Genomic DNA, 15,568 nt, shown 5'->3' on the forward strand with positions numbered 1-15,568 from the left:
ATGGGCTGGTTAGGTAGGCCCAGTAATACAAGTACAGGCTGTCGTAGGACAGGAGCACACGATCCTGTAGACTACACTAAGGAAAGGAGAACCTTGCCAGAGGCTTACAATCTAAGGTGGGGGGGGGCTGGGGGGGTTTACTAGGTAGGGCTGTGGAATAAATATTCAGTACAGAGTTACTATGTGGTAGGGGGTGGGTATGCCATCTTAAAGAGGTGGATTTTGAGGGCTTGCTTGAATGTGTTGAAGAAGGGAGCAAGTCATGAGTGGTGGAAGGGAGTTCCAGAGGGTGGGGGCAGCTCTTGAGAAATCCTGCAGGCGCGACATGGGAGTGGGAAATGCGTTTGGCCAAGGTCGTTGGAGGATTGGAGGGGACGATCAGTGTATACCTGTGAACAAGCTCTGAGATGTAGGTAGCACAGGTTTTGTGCACAGATTTATACGCCAGGCATAGAATCTTGAAACTTATCCTGAATCTGATAGGGAGCCAGTGCAGGGATTCACAAAGGGGAGATGTGGAATTGGAGCATCGCAAAGAATGGATGAGTCTTGCAGCCGCGTTCATCACTGATTGCAGGGGGGCAATGCGTTTCAAGGGGAGTCCAGAAAGGAGGGAGTTACAGTAATCAAGGTGGGAGATGATGAGGGCATGGATGAGCAGTTTGGTCATGTCCGGGGTTAAGAAGGGGCGGATCTTGGAGATATTACAGAAGTGGAAATTGCAGGCTCTGGTGAGGTTTTCGATGTGGGGGATGAAGGAGAGTTCAGAGTCCAAGGTGACACCCAGACAGCGGGCCTGGGAGGTAGGGACAATGGCTGTGTTGTCGATTGTGAGGTGGAAATCTGGGAGGGGTGCAGCAGCATGGGTGGAAAGATCAGGAGCTCAGTTTTGTCTAGGTTAGGCACTTAATGTGAGTTGCTATGAACCATTATTTTATTAGGCAGTTGTTTGAGCTTTGCGATACAAAAAAAAGCTTGCAAACTTTGGCAAAACAACTCGCAAGACAAAGACACATCGTGCTTTTCTCCTGACTCTGCAGCCACTAGGGTGCGCTCTATAGGCAGTAGCAGTGTTAGAGAGTCTTGCCCAATGTCTCCTTACTGAATAGGTGCTGGCTTACTGAACAAGAAGAGACTAGATTCAAACCCCAGTCTCCTGTGTCAGAGGCAAAGCCCTTAACAATGACACTATTCAGCCACTAGTGGGAAGCCTGCCTAACTCAAGGGTACATACGCACATCCAATTTTTATTGGCCAATTTTGCCACCTCCACGTAGTATAAGAGCATTCTTCCTCAGTCTGTTCATGGAATAAAATCTTTTGGCTCATACCACATGGAAGTGGTAACATTGGCCAATTAAAGGGGAACTGAAGTAAGAGGTATACGGAGGCTGCCATATTTACTTCCTTTTAATCAATACCAGTTGCCTGGCACATACAGCTAATTTTGAGCAGATTGTGTAGGTTAACTCTCATACTACATGGAGGTGGGGAAACTGGGTCAGTGATTAGGCAATCAAAATTGGATGTTTGTATTAGGCTTAATGCTGGGAACACACAATGCAATATACCGTCCTATGGATGGGTGATCAGACAGGAAGCTGTAGCGTGTACATGTCCAAACTGCTCCTAATCGATAAAGGGATCGATTTCCTGATATCTTTGCAAAATGTATCCCTTTCTCGAACGGAAACAGATTGGACATGTCGGAATCCAATGCCGATTCCAGCCGATTGGACGGGTAATGGTATCGCGTTTTCCCAGCATAAGTGTATAATTCGCCACCAGTAAATCACTCAAATACTTGAATCTGCATAGTCCATACAGGAAGTAGAAACGTCAAATTGAAACTAACTTTGTTCCCTTTTTTTAACGTTGTAAAAGAAAACCAGTATTTTCCAACGCTCCCTCTAGCATCTGATTCACTGATGTGTGTGAGTCAGGAGCTTGAGATAAGAAAACCTGCCACTAATGCTGGGAATACACCACCAGTTTTTCCGGCAGATAGATGGCTCGATAGATCATTTCCAACAGGTCCGATCTGATTTCGATAATTTTTCTGATCGATTTCTCATAGAAGTGAAAGTGATCGGAAAGTAAGGTTACATTTCCACCATAACTAGGCAAATCCGCATAGAAAATAACGCTTGCAGATTCGCCTGCGTAGTCGAATTTGTGTGTGTTTGCGGGCATTTTTTTCATGTGAATTCACACGTGTTAATTTTCCCGTTGCCGGTCATTACTATTGACTTCTGCATGTGAAAATGCGTATGTGTTAACGCAAAAACACATAAAACGCGCAGAAAATTGTTACAGAGGCAGCTGGGTTTTTTGCCTACGGAGGGAAGTAAATTTAGCCTGTAATGGAAAAAGGCCCATTGAAATACATGGCTATGCGAATTTGCATACAGATAATGCATGCAAATTTACCATAGCGGAAACGGGCCCTAAATATGCCAACAAAAACGCATTGTGTATTCCCAGCATTACAGCTCCAAGGACAAACCGCTAATCATTATAGACAATAGAAAGGCTGAGCACTGCCCAGGAGAAGACATTACAATAAAGTGGACCTGAACTTTGGCACATAAAGGCGCGTGCACACGCCGTATTTTTACAAGCGACGGGTCCGTCAGACCCTCCCGCGGAGCAGACGTTCTGCCGACAGTGCGGATCAGTCAAAAACAGTTATTAGTCTGCCGACAGCTTGTACACATGTGCTACTGTTGGCAGAACGACTGCTCCGCGGGAGGGTCTGAGGGGCCAGTCGCTTGTAAAAATACGGCGTGTGTAGTGTACGCGCCGTTACAGAAGGAAACAGAGCACAGAGATTAGCTTGAAAACCCTTATGCTGGGTACACACATTGCAATTTCCCACTTGATCCACGGGATCGATCGGTATTGATTATTTCCGACATGTTCGATTCGGTTTCGTTCGATACAGCCGTCGATTTTGCATGCTTGTATACTGTATCGAACGAAACTGAATCGAAGATGCGGGAAATAATCGATCGATCCCGCGGATCAAGTGGGAAATGGCAACGTGTGTACCCAGCATTAGTCTTCGTTCACACTGGCACAAAAAAGTTCAGTTTAGCAGCATGAAACGGAATGGATCAAACAGATCCTATGCAGAGTCATTTGATCCGTTCAGATCAGTCCATTCCGATGAGTGGGGTGCAACTTTGGATCCTGCACGGCTTTTCCAGATCATCCGGACAAAGTGAATGACAACGGATGCCCACCTATGAGGTGTCCATTCTGACTAGACTGCTCGCCGCCCCCATTTCACACATACTCACCTGCCACCGTCCACTAAACAAATGAACACAGAACATTTATATCGCGCTTTTCTCCTGGCGTACTCAAAGCGCTAGAGCTACAGCCACTAGGACGCGCTCTATAGGCAGTAGCAGTGTTAGGGAGACTTGCCTAAGGTCTCCTGCTGAATAGGTGCTGGCTTAGGCCCGGTGCACACCAAAACCGGCTAGCAGATCCGCAAAATGCTAGCAGATTTTAAAACGCTTTTTCTTATTTTTCTGTAGCTTCTGTAACAAAAACGCCTGCAAAACCGCTCTGAACTGCCGTTTTTCAAAGCGGTTTGCGTTTTTCCTATACTTGCGTTTTTCCTATACTTAACAGAAACGCCTCCACAATCCAAAAAATGCCTCACCCCGGGAGTATGCGTTTCAGCAAAACGCCTCCAGCTCTGGTGTGACCCACCCCATTGAGATACATTGACCAAGCGGATACGCAGCCGCAAGCAGCTGTAAAAATGCTGAAAAAGCCGCTTGGTGTGCACCAGCCCTGACTGAACAGGAGGAGCCAAGATTTGAACCCAGGTCTCCTGTGTCAGAGGCAGAGCCCTTAACCTCCCTGCCGCTGCCGTTCGCTCCACTGTACGAAAGAAGCGCCAGTATAAAGAGCCGAGATCCCCATCAGAAGCATCAAGATACAACTGGTTTGCAATGGACCACTCGGAACTCAGGGCTGTGGAGCCGAAGTCGAGGAGTCAGAGCAATTTTGGGTACCTGGAGTCGGGGATTTCAATAAACTGAGGAGTCAGATGATTTTTCTACCAAATCCATAGCCTTGGTAAGAATTAGACTCAGGAGTCGGAGTCTGAGTCTGAGCATTTGGGGTACCTGGGGTCGGAGGTTTCATAAACTGAGTTGGATGATTTTAGTACTCCACAGCCACGTGGCAATCGTCCCTCCACAGGGAGGATTCTCACTGGTTGACTGAGTGGTGGACCAATGAAAAACTTCCCTGGTTCACAGGAAGGATTCCCTTTGGTCTTTTGCAAGCTGATGGGAGGCCGATGCTCCTGATGGGGCTCTTGGATCTGTATACTGGCGTTTCTTCTGTGCAGAGGACCCGAGCGGCGGCCGTGGAACACGAATGTGACGGCGAACGTTGTGAAGGGGATGAAAACCTGAAGCTTTTTGTAACAAACCGATTAGTTTAAACAAAAAACTGATCAGCTGCTCATCCAGAAATCTATCCATCGAACAGCAGCCACCCACTGCTCAATGCAACTCTACGGGCCGTTGATCTACTGCCACCAATGGCCACTGAGCAATGGAAATCTTCACTCTGGACCGATCGCTAATTTCCATCAATTTCACATGGAAATCGATCATAAATTTCAATGAGGAGGGCATCAATATTTACCCGGTAGAGAGATCCCTCGGGGCAACAATTCTGGACACACGTCTGAACTCTTGGCCAAACAGCATAACGTATAGTATAAAAAGAGGTGAGGGGCGAACACGAGTGAGACACCACCCGTTTAGAGGACGTCAAAGTTACTTAATCCTAATAATCCTAACAATTGTACAGCGCCTTTCTCCTGTTGGACTTAAATCGCACAAGAGCTGCAGCCACTAAGGGCGTGCTCGAGAGGCCACCCTGCTGTGTTAGGAAGTCTTGCCCAAGGACTTCTTACTGCTATGGTAGAGCCAGCGCTGGAACGATGGATCCGCGAGTGGAGCGGGAAGGCTCTATAGCACCCAGAGCCTTCCCTCTCCTTAGGTGAGTATTTGGTTTATTTTTTTTCTATAGAGGTTCCCATTCACTTTAACGTTCACAACCCTCCCATTGCCTCCCCTTGGTGACCCTCACAGCCTGGGGGTCCATCTCACAAGGCTCATAAAATAAGTGTATAAAAAAAAAAAAGACAAAAAAATAAGTGCTCTGATTATCAAGTAATTGGAGACACTGCTGTGCTATCCAGGACAGGTCTCACCTGGATTTCGTGTGGCTGTCAGTGAGTGCCCAGCCGATCAGCGCATATGTCCCTCTTAAGGTGGCCACTAATGATCCAATTTCTAGCGAAAAATCGTTCGAGCGATCAGAAATTCTGATCGAATTGGTTGTAAATAATCTCCATTGGTGGACACAATCGATTATAAACGAGTGAAAAAAAATGTGATAGAAAGGAAGCAAAGATTGGTTCGTTGATAGTGTAGTGAACGATGTATTACAATATTTCACTTCTGATCAGAATTTCTGATCGCACAAACGATTTTTCGCTAGAAATTGGACCGTTAGTGGCCAGCTTTAGGATTGGGTGGGGACGCAAGCCTCTCGATCCATCCGTCGTCATCAGAAGTAGCGTGGAAGGGAGTGAGCTGAGTCCCGGTGGTGGTAAGCGTCTTCTCCTATCATGCACAGCCTCCCACCGCTATTAGCCAGCTAGCAGCAGAGCGGCAAGTGGACGTAGTGTAGTTCCGCCCACCACTTCCGGGTCAGGCTGCTATCAGGCGGTGCGCAGTGTTCTCCCAAGGCTCTTTTAGCCGGGTGCTCCACCCGGCTAGTTTTGATGAGCACCCGGCTATCATCAGCTCACCTCCTCCTATTCTGTAAGCATAATTGCTCTCAGAAGCACCGGCCCTGCATTTTCTCATCTCGCCCCACCCGGCTACTTTTTCATGCCACCCGGCTGGAAAAACATTTCTGGGGAGAACACTGGGTGCGGCGGGATATTGTAACATAGATGGTGGCCAAAGGTTAAAAACATAAAACAAGTGTTGCCATCAGGCTCTTCACGCCCATAACACGTGTAGCCACAATACCTCTATATCTGCAGTTTCAGAGAAAGGGAAGGGTAGTAGTTGGGGGAGGGCCCCTACTCACCTCTGGGCCCTCCTGCAGTCCCAGGAGCTGTTCCCTCTAGTTACGCCACCAAAAGCATACTAATACAGTCATTTCACGTCCAGTTAGATACTTAGTTTGCTTTCCACGCGTCTCATGTGCAAAACACAACACTAATTTACAGACTTAACAGCCTCCCCAAATTCATTAGGCATTTTTACACACTGTCTGTGAGATCCTGGCAGATCTGCATCCCTGGAGGGCAGGAAAATAACAGCTAGGGGGAGGGGTGAGAGCATCATTGTATAGGAGGGAGACATATACATTAGTGCCTGCAAGCAATTACCAGCCCTGTTTGGGAGGATAGACAAAGCCAGAGGGGGGAACGGAGATGTGATTTCACTAAAGAGATTACATGAAGCAAGAAGTGGATTGTGGTGTCTTCATTGGGGTCCCCAGAGTATGGCCAAATCCCTCACGGATAAAAGCAAGGGAGGAAGCACCTGTCTAATCACTGGGGCAGGTTTATCACAACAACAGAACAGAATGGAGAGAAAACTGGCGCAAGGAGGAATCAGACTTCTACACCTGGAAATCTCCTCTGTGATTGGCTCAATAGTGTGGGGGAGTGGTTTACTACAACCTATCTGAAATCTAGCAGAGCAAGAGAGAGCCGTCAACCCAAACGTGTTAGCTGAATTTCCCGATGAGGTTCCCTGTTGGGTCCCCTAAAGTAGACTAGTGCTGAATTTCCTTGCCTGGATGGATACATTAAGCCCAAAGATCTCTAATCGGTGCACCTGACCCCCTCACTCTGCAGTCGGGTATCAGTAACTATATATAGGAGAAGGGCGAGGGGAGCTTAGCGCTCATCGGTAGCTCTGGTACAGCAATTTCTACAGGTGACAAAGAATGTTTCCAACGGATGTCAATAACCATTATTCCCACTGTAATCTGTGGATCTGATCTTACTTCCAACTCCAGTATTGAGAAATAATATCCTGCAGAAGGGAAACCACTGAGAAGATAACGGCATTCTCATCATTCTGCTTCACCACGATGGGCATAACGAATATCAACACAAAGTGCCCTGGCTGTGCCCTGACATACAAAGAGTGATCAGGCTGTAACCCCATCATCCCCAATACACAGGAGAGATCAGGCTGTGCCCTGACATACAAAGAGTGATCAGGCTGTGCCCCCCTTACACACAGGAGTGATCAGGCTGTGCCCCCCTTACACACAGGAGTGATCACTCAGGCTGTGCCCCCCTTACACACAGGAGTGATCACTCAGGCTGTGCCCCCCTTACACACAGGAGTGATCACTCAGGCTGTGCCCCCCTTACACACAGGAGTGATCACTCAGGCTGTGCCCCCCTTACACACAGGAGTGATCACTCAGGCTGTGCCCCCCTTACACACAGGAGTGATCACTCAGGCTGTGCCCCCCTTACGCACAGGAGTGATCAGGCTGTGCCCCCCTTACGCACAGGAGTGATCAGGCTGTGCCCCCCTTACACACAGGAGTGATCAGGCTGTGCCCCCCTTACACACAGGAGTGATCAGGCTGTGCCCCCCTTACACACAGGAGTGATCAGGCTGTGCCCCCCTTACATACAGGAGTGATCAGGCTGTGCCCCCTCACATACAGGAGTGATCAGGCTGTGCCCCCCTTACACACAGGAGTGATCAGGCTGTGCCCCCCTTACACACAGGAGTGATCAGGCTGTGCCCCCCTTACACACAGGAGTGATCAGGCTGTGCCCCCCTTACACACAGGAGTGATCAGGCTGTGCCCCCCTTACACACAGGAGTGATCAGGCTGTGCCCCCCTTACACACAGGAGTGATCAGGCTGTGCCCCCCTTACACACAGGAGTGATCAGGCTGTGCCCCCCTTACACACAGGAGTGATCAGCCTGTGCCCCCCTTACACACAGGAGTGATCAGGCTGTGCCCCCCTTACACACAGGAGTGATCTGGCTGTACCCCCCTTACACACAGGAGTGATCAGGCTGTGCCCCCCTTACACACAGGAGTGATCAGCCTGTGCCCCCCTTACACACAGGAGTGATCAGCCTGTGCCCCCCTTACACACAGGAGTGATCAGCCTGTGCCCCCCTCACACACAGAAGTGATCAGGCTGTGCCCCCCTCACACACAGGAGTGATCAGGCTGTGCCCCCCTCACACACAGGAGTGATCAGCCTGTGCCCCCCTCACACACAGGAGTGATCAGCCTGTGCCCCCCTCACACACAGGAGTGATCAGCCTGTGCCCCCCTCACACACAGGAGTGATCAGCCTGTGCCCCCCTTACACACAGGAGTGATCAGCCTGTGCCCCCCTCACACACAGAAGTGATCAGCCTGTGCCCCCCTCACACACAGAAGTGATCAGGCTGTGCCCCCCTTACACACAGGAGTGATCAGACACAGGAGTGATCAGGCTGTGCCCCTCTGACACACAGGAGTGATCAGACACAGGAGTGATCAGACACAGGAGTGATCAGGCTGTGCCCATCTGACACACAGGAGTGATCAGACACAGGAGTGATCAGACACAGGAGTGATCAGGCTGTGCCCCTCTGACACACAGAAGTGATCAGGCTGTGCACCCCTTACACACAGGAGTGATCAGGCTGTGCCCCCCAGCAGTGATCAGCCTGTGCCCCCCTTACACACAGGAGTGATCAGGCTGTGCCCCCTTTACACACAGGAGTGATCAGGCTGTGCCCCTCTGACACACAGGAGTGATCAGGCTGTGCCCCCCTTACACACAGGAGTGATCAGGCTGTGCCCCCCTTACACACAGGAGTGATCAGGCTGTGCCCCCCTTACACACAGGAGTGATCAGGCTGTGCCCCCCAGCAGTTATCAGGCTGTGCCCCCCTTACACACAGGAGTGATCAGGCTGTACCCCCCTTACACACAGGAGTGATCAGGCTGTGCCCCCCTTACACACAGGAGTGATCAGGCTGTGCCCCCTTACACACAGGAGTGATCAGGCTGTGCCCCCCTTACACACAGGAGTGATCAGGCTGTGCCCCCCTTACACACAGGAGTGATCAGGCTGTGCACCCCTCACACACAGGAGTGATCAGGCTGTGCCCCCCTTACACACAGGAGTGATCAGGCTGTACCCCCCTTACACACAGGAGTGATCAGGCTGTGCCCCCCTTACACACAGGAGTGATCAGGCTGTGCCCCCTTACACACAAGAGTGATCAGGCTGTGCCCCCCTTACACACAGGAGTGATCTGGCTGTACCCCCCTTACACACAGGAGTGATCAGGCTGTACCCCCCTTACACACAGGAGTGATCAGGCTGTGCCCCCCTTACACACAGGAGTGATCAGGCTGTGCCCCCCTTACACACAGCAGTGATCAGGCTGTGCTCCCCTTACACACAGGAGTGATCAGACACAGGAGTGATCAGGCTGTGCCCCCCTTACACACAGGAGTGATCAGGCTGTGCCCCCCCTACACACAGGAGTGATCAGGCTGTGCCCCCCTGACATACAGGAGTGATCGGGCTGCTGCCCCCCTCACAGAGAAGTGATCAGGCTGTGCCCCCCTTACACACAGGAATGATCAGGCTGTAGCCCCTTTACACACAGAAGTGATCAGGCTGTGCCCCCCTTACACACAGGAATGATCAGGCTGTAGCCCCTTTACACACAGGAGTGACCAGGCTGCTGTGCCCCCCTTACACACAGGAGTGATCAGACACAGGAGTGATCAGGCTGCTGTGCCCCCCTTACACACAGGAGTGATCAGGCTGTGCCCCCCCTTACACACAGGAGTGATCAGGCTGTGCCCCCTTACACACAGGAGTGCCCCCTTACACACAGGAGTGATCAGGCTGTACACCCCTTACACACAGAAGTGATCAGGCTGTGCCCCCCTTACACACAGAAGTGATCAGGCTGTGCCCCCCTTACACACAGGAGTGATCAGGCTGTGCCCCCCTTACACACAGGAGTGATCAGGCTGTGCCCCCCTTACACACAGGAGTGATCAGGCTGTGCCCCCCTTACACACAGGAGTGATCAGGCTGTGCCCCCCTTACACACAGGAGTGATCAGGCTGTACCCCCCTTACACACAGGAGTGATCAGGCTGTACCCCCCTTACACACAGGAGTGATCAGGCTGTACCCCCCTTACACACAGGAGTGAACAGGCTGTACCCCCCTTACACACAGGAGTGATCAGGCTGTACCCCCCTTACACACAGGAGTGATCAGGCTGTGCCCCCCTTACACACAGGAGTGATCAGGCTGTACCCCCCTTACACACAGGAGTGATCAGGCTGTGCCCCCCTTACACACAGGAGTGATCAGGCTGCTGTGCCCCCCCTTACACACAGCAGTGCTCAGACACAGGAGTGATCAGGCTGCTGTGCCCCCCTTACACACAGGAGTGATCAGGCTGCTGTGCCCCCCTTACACACAGCAGTGAACAGACACAGGAGTGATCAGGCTGTGCCCCCCTCACACACAGGAGTGACCAGGCTGCTGTGCCCCCCTTACACACAGGAGTGACCAGGCTGCTGTGCCCCCCTTACACACAGGAGTGATCAGGCTGCTGCTCCCAGTTGCACACACTGACTGACCTGCCTGTAGCCGGGGTCTCCGGGCTGGAAGTCGCTGCTCCGGGGCTGCAGGGTGAGATCCAGGTGGGGTACGTTGTGCAGCCAGTACACCCACCAGGGAGTGATGTATTCCACGCGTGCAGCCGCCATCCCCGCTATCCCCGCTCCGCTCCCAACACTCCGGCAACTCTCTGCGGGGGCGCGCTGCGCGGCCACTGACACTGTGCGCGGGGGCGCGCTGCGCGTACATCCAACCCGCGTGTGATTGTGGCCATCTGCTGACTGTACCTGCCCTGCCCCTAGCGGCAGATGTACAATAATAATAATCAATAATGATTGATAAGGATGGCATTGTGTGCAACACTAGAGGTCACTCTTTGTATGATATTCACATTAGTTTTATAGTTTTTACATCAGCTTATAGTCACTTTATTACTGTTACTGTTATGCTGTTTTAGTTATTATTCATTAAAGCGTTTAATAATTATTTTTGTGATACACTTCCGTGTATATAGTAGTAGCGATTTTTACTATTACCAGCCTTGTTAGGGCGTCTCCACTGGTGTGGTTTCCGCGCCGAATTTCCCCGCAGGCAAATCGCGCGGAGAAACTCTGCCATAGGGTATAATGGCGCCGCTGACTGAATCGCTAGCGTAAGCGATTCGGCCGACATTTGCATCCGAAATGGCGCAGGAGGATGCGAATCCCATAGCCCTGCATGGCCCGGCTGATGGGATTCATCTCAGTATCCGCACACCAGAAAGTCTTGCGCCACAAGTGGAAACGGCTTACGACGCGAATCATAAAAAAAGTTAGGTACCTCTTTAACACCGCAGTCCTCCTGGTAGACAGGCCGCACCCCATCCGTTTCACTTTCCATTATGTTGTTGCAGGTTCCGGAGCAGACCCCGACCCTCCCCATGGTCGCCCTATCTGATATAGATAAGGATCGCCGCTTTAAATTTAGCACCCGCTTGAAGTCTGCAAGCGCGCTGGGAGGCTGGGAGCGATGACGCCGGGAAGGCGGGGCTGTAGACCTGATTAGCGGCTATGCAAACTGCGCAGGTGCTAAAATTAAAGTGGCGATCCTAGTGCAGCTGCGAAGGTCTAGAGCCTGAGGTCAGCTGTCTCTAATTGGACTCCTCAGGGGTGGGGCCAGAGGGGTAATTACTGAGGGTGCAGCCCGTGAGGGTCTAGGGCCATGAAGCTCCCACCTTCCTACTCTCCCTGCCTCTGATACAGTAGCCCCTCCCATTGCCGTAACCGAGCGACATCAGTCATTTTTACCTATATTCAGGCAATTTCCTTTCTAGCGTTATATTGCCCACTAGGGAATCGCCATGGGAGCAGGAAATGCAAATTTAAGCTAACTGTCGGAATCTTGAGACTTTGTAAAAATGCTAGTTAGAATTCTCTGTTAACATCTGCCATCCATTACTTTCTTGTCTTGTGTTCAGATAATTCAGACCTGATGTGACGATAACAGCGCAGATATGTGAGTAATCCTGTTACACACAGCCAGATCCAGGGAAAACTCACAGGCATGCTGGTGTATGGTGGTGTGTGTGGAAAGACTGCCAGGGCTTTTGGCGGCCCTGTAAAGATGCACCCTGATTCCATCACATTTAAGCTCAGGAATCTCCACATCCATCTCTCATAGATCCCCAATCTGGAAGATAGGGAGGAGACCTCTGAGCCACAATGGCCCTGCTACAAGGTAGACTTTAGGCCCTCCCCCTACCCTCTGGGCCTAGCACTGGAGTATTTCCTGTACTCCGCCCACCACTATTCCCTGTGAAAGTCCACGCCTTTGGGACTACTCAAAAGACTTCGGAAACACTTGTGTCCTCGAGTGCTTTTAAAAAACGGGCGCCCCCGTACTGCACATGCGCGGAAGCACACTCACAGTATGGACCCGCTCATCTTTGGGCGCACTCGGGAATGTGACTACTTCCAAAGCCTTCATGAGGAATTACCGAAGGCGTATTCAACCAGTTGGTGGAACACAGGGACAGCAGGCATGTGTAGTGGACTCTCCTAATGTCCACCACTAGGGCTGCTCAAATCCGATCCGGGAGACATCCGGATAGTTGCTATCCGGATATCTCCCAGTAAACCTGGGCGGGGGGGGGGGGGGTCAATCTTACCTGTCTGACGTCTTCTTCGTCCGTCCCTCGGCGCCTCCCACGATGCGCGTCACGTGATTACAAACACTTCCTCCTTCAACCAGGAAGGAGGAAGTGTTTGTAATCACGTGACCGCCGCTTGGACTGCATCGTGGGAGGCGCCGAGGGACGGACCGAAGAAGACTTCAGACAGGTAAGATTAACCCCCGCCCACCCCGCACAGGTAACTGGGAGATATCCGGATAGAACAATCCGGATGTCTCCCGGATCGGATTTGAGCAGCCCTGCCCACCACTCCCCCCGTTCTCGTCCGTTGCCCTCCGCTTTCATGCACCGACCCTCTGAAGCTACTTCCTGGTCAGAGGGTCGGGAAGACTGTGCAGGCGCTCCCTGATTGCGTGGCACATGGTCATGGATTTCTTTTGTGGGCTAACGCTAGGTATACACGATAAAAATTTCTGACAGATTTACTTTTCCAACAGGTCCGATTTAATTTCTGATTGATTTTCCATAGAAGCGAACAGAAAATCGTTCATAAAATGGATTCAAAATCAGACTGGACATGTTGAAAATAGTCAATCTGACAGTAAGTCTGTCAGAAAATTGTACTGTGTACCTAGCATTATGCTGGGAAAACACAATGAGATTTTTTAGCAGATAGATGGGTCGATAGATCATTTCCAACAGGTCTGATCTGATTTTTGACCATTTTTCTGATTGATTTCTCTTAAAAGTGAATGGAAATCGATAAAAAAAAACGATCAGAAAAATGATCGGAGGATCGATCGGACAGTAAATCTGATGAAAAATCTGATTGTGTATTCCCAGCATAAAGGTGCATACACACGCACTACCGGCGGCAATGACGACCGGGTCCGCCGGACTCTCCCGCTGGGCGGACGTTCTGCCGACAGTAGTGCGTGTGCACGCACTGTCGGCGGACTGATAAGGCTGTTTCTGAACAATCCGCTGAGGGTAACAGCGGAAACAGTCTTATCAGTCTGCAGACAGCGCATACACACATGCTACTTCGGCAGAACGTCCGCCCAGGGGAAGGGTCCGGCGGACCCGTCATTGCTGCCGGTAGTGCGTGTGTACGCACCTTTAGGTATCCTTTCAGTATTGCTTAAAGGGGGCTATACTCTAGTTGACCAACCAACCAATTGACCATTCAATTCGATTATTATAATCGAATTGGATGAAAACTGGTGCTGCCAAGTGCATGCCCCGACTGACAAAGCGACCAATTTCGGGACAGAAATTGGCCGCACAGTCGATCGCGCATGTTAGAAAATGTCGGGCCGAGTTTGGTTGGTCGGGTGTGCGGAGGTACGGCGGCCAAATTGCGAACGAGCGATGAGACGATGAAACCCCCGCCACCGCCATGTATAAATGTATGTAGTGTACTGCATTTATACATTACCTGTACGGTGTCAGCCTCCACGCGGTTTCCATCCATCTCGCTGGGTTCCGCATAAACGTCGGCGGCGCTCTGATGCCATGAAGGCGCATAGCGGCTGACGTCAGACGCTATGCGCCGCTAGTGTGTATGCGGCTGTTACCCGGCCAGATGGACGGATGGACTCTGCGAGCTGCTACAGGACACGTAATGTTTAAATGCACTACACTACATACATTTATACATTACCTATCCGGTGTCGGCCTCCACGCGGTTTCCGTCCATCTCTGGGTTTCGCATAGACGCCGGCGGCGCTCTGATGTCACGAAGGCGCATAGCGGCTGATGTCAGACGCTATGCGCCGCTAGCTACAGGACAGGTAATGTATAAATGCACTACATTACATACATTTATACATTTTGGGGGCAGCGGCGGGGCGGACGGCGGCGGGGCGGACGGCGGCGGCTCAGCCGATTCCCTGATGATTTCATGCTGAAATCGGACAGGAATCGGCCTGTAGAGTATGGGCAGATACCACTAGAGACAAATTTATCTCTAATCAGATTCGATTAGAGATACATTTTGCTCTTGGTCGGATCTGCCCATAATCTTCTAATGTATGGCCGCCTTTAAACTGAAAATCAGTTCAAATAGCCATGATTACACAGCCATGGATCCCAGTGCAAATTTTGCCCTGCCCTCCCCATTGTATGTATTATAATCTCAAGATACAGACCACCTAACTTAAGCTGCCTTTCCAAGAACAGTCATTGTGTGAGAGGGGTGTAAGCAGAGGAAAGGGAATGTTCTGTCAATGATTGTCACTATACAAAGCACATAAAAAGGTGATCATTACCGTTACAGCACCAATAAAGAGCAAATGCACCAATCGGAGAAGGGCCGCAGATGAGGTTTCAATCTCTACATCCCCTTTTGCGATACTTCTGCAAATCCCTCTTTTTTTGCAACCTTGGCAATAGTACAGCATGGATTACGTTAGGAGTACTGTTGCCACTGCCCACACTAGTTGCACTGCTGGAAGGTTTACCCAATCAGACGGCCGCAGACCAACAGACATGCAAAATATCTTCATGCTTCCCTATGGGTCTATTCACACACGTCTGCCTGCTTCGGTTTCTGGGTTTGTGCGTTGCATTTCGGAGGTGGACAAATGCGATCTGCGCGATTGTTTTGGACATTGGATGTGTTGCGATTTCTCTGACAGAAAGGCACCCACAAGATCCCGAGTGCAGGGGGCACCGCCACGGACCGCCATAGTGCCATGCATGCTGTACAGATACGCTGGCGCTCCCACATGGTGTGAACCCAACCTCTTTTTTGTTTTTTTGTACAG

At 50.8% G+C, this 15,568-nt stretch overlaps 1 protein-coding gene across 1 annotated transcript in view; it reads right to left on the reverse strand.

The window, feature by feature from the left end:
- TTYH2 (tweety family member 2) overlaps window positions 1–10,862 on the reverse strand; it is a 170,255-nt gene extending 159,393 nt beyond the window's left edge. The window contains exon 1 of the mRNA XM_068262559.1: window positions 10,711–10,862. Within this exon, the coding sequence (XP_068118660.1) occupies window positions 10,711–10,839 (129 nt within the window). The 5' untranslated portion in view covers window positions 10,840–10,862. The remainder of the gene's footprint in view (window positions 1–10,710) is intronic.
- Window positions 10,863–15,568: the final 4,706 nt, after the last annotated feature.

The sequence above is a fragment of the Hyperolius riggenbachi genome, chromosome 12 (genome assembly GCF_040937935.1).
Source record: "Hyperolius riggenbachi isolate aHypRig1 chromosome 12, aHypRig1.pri, whole genome shotgun sequence".
Taxonomy (NCBI): domain Eukaryota; kingdom Metazoa; phylum Chordata; class Amphibia; order Anura; family Hyperoliidae; genus Hyperolius; species Hyperolius riggenbachi.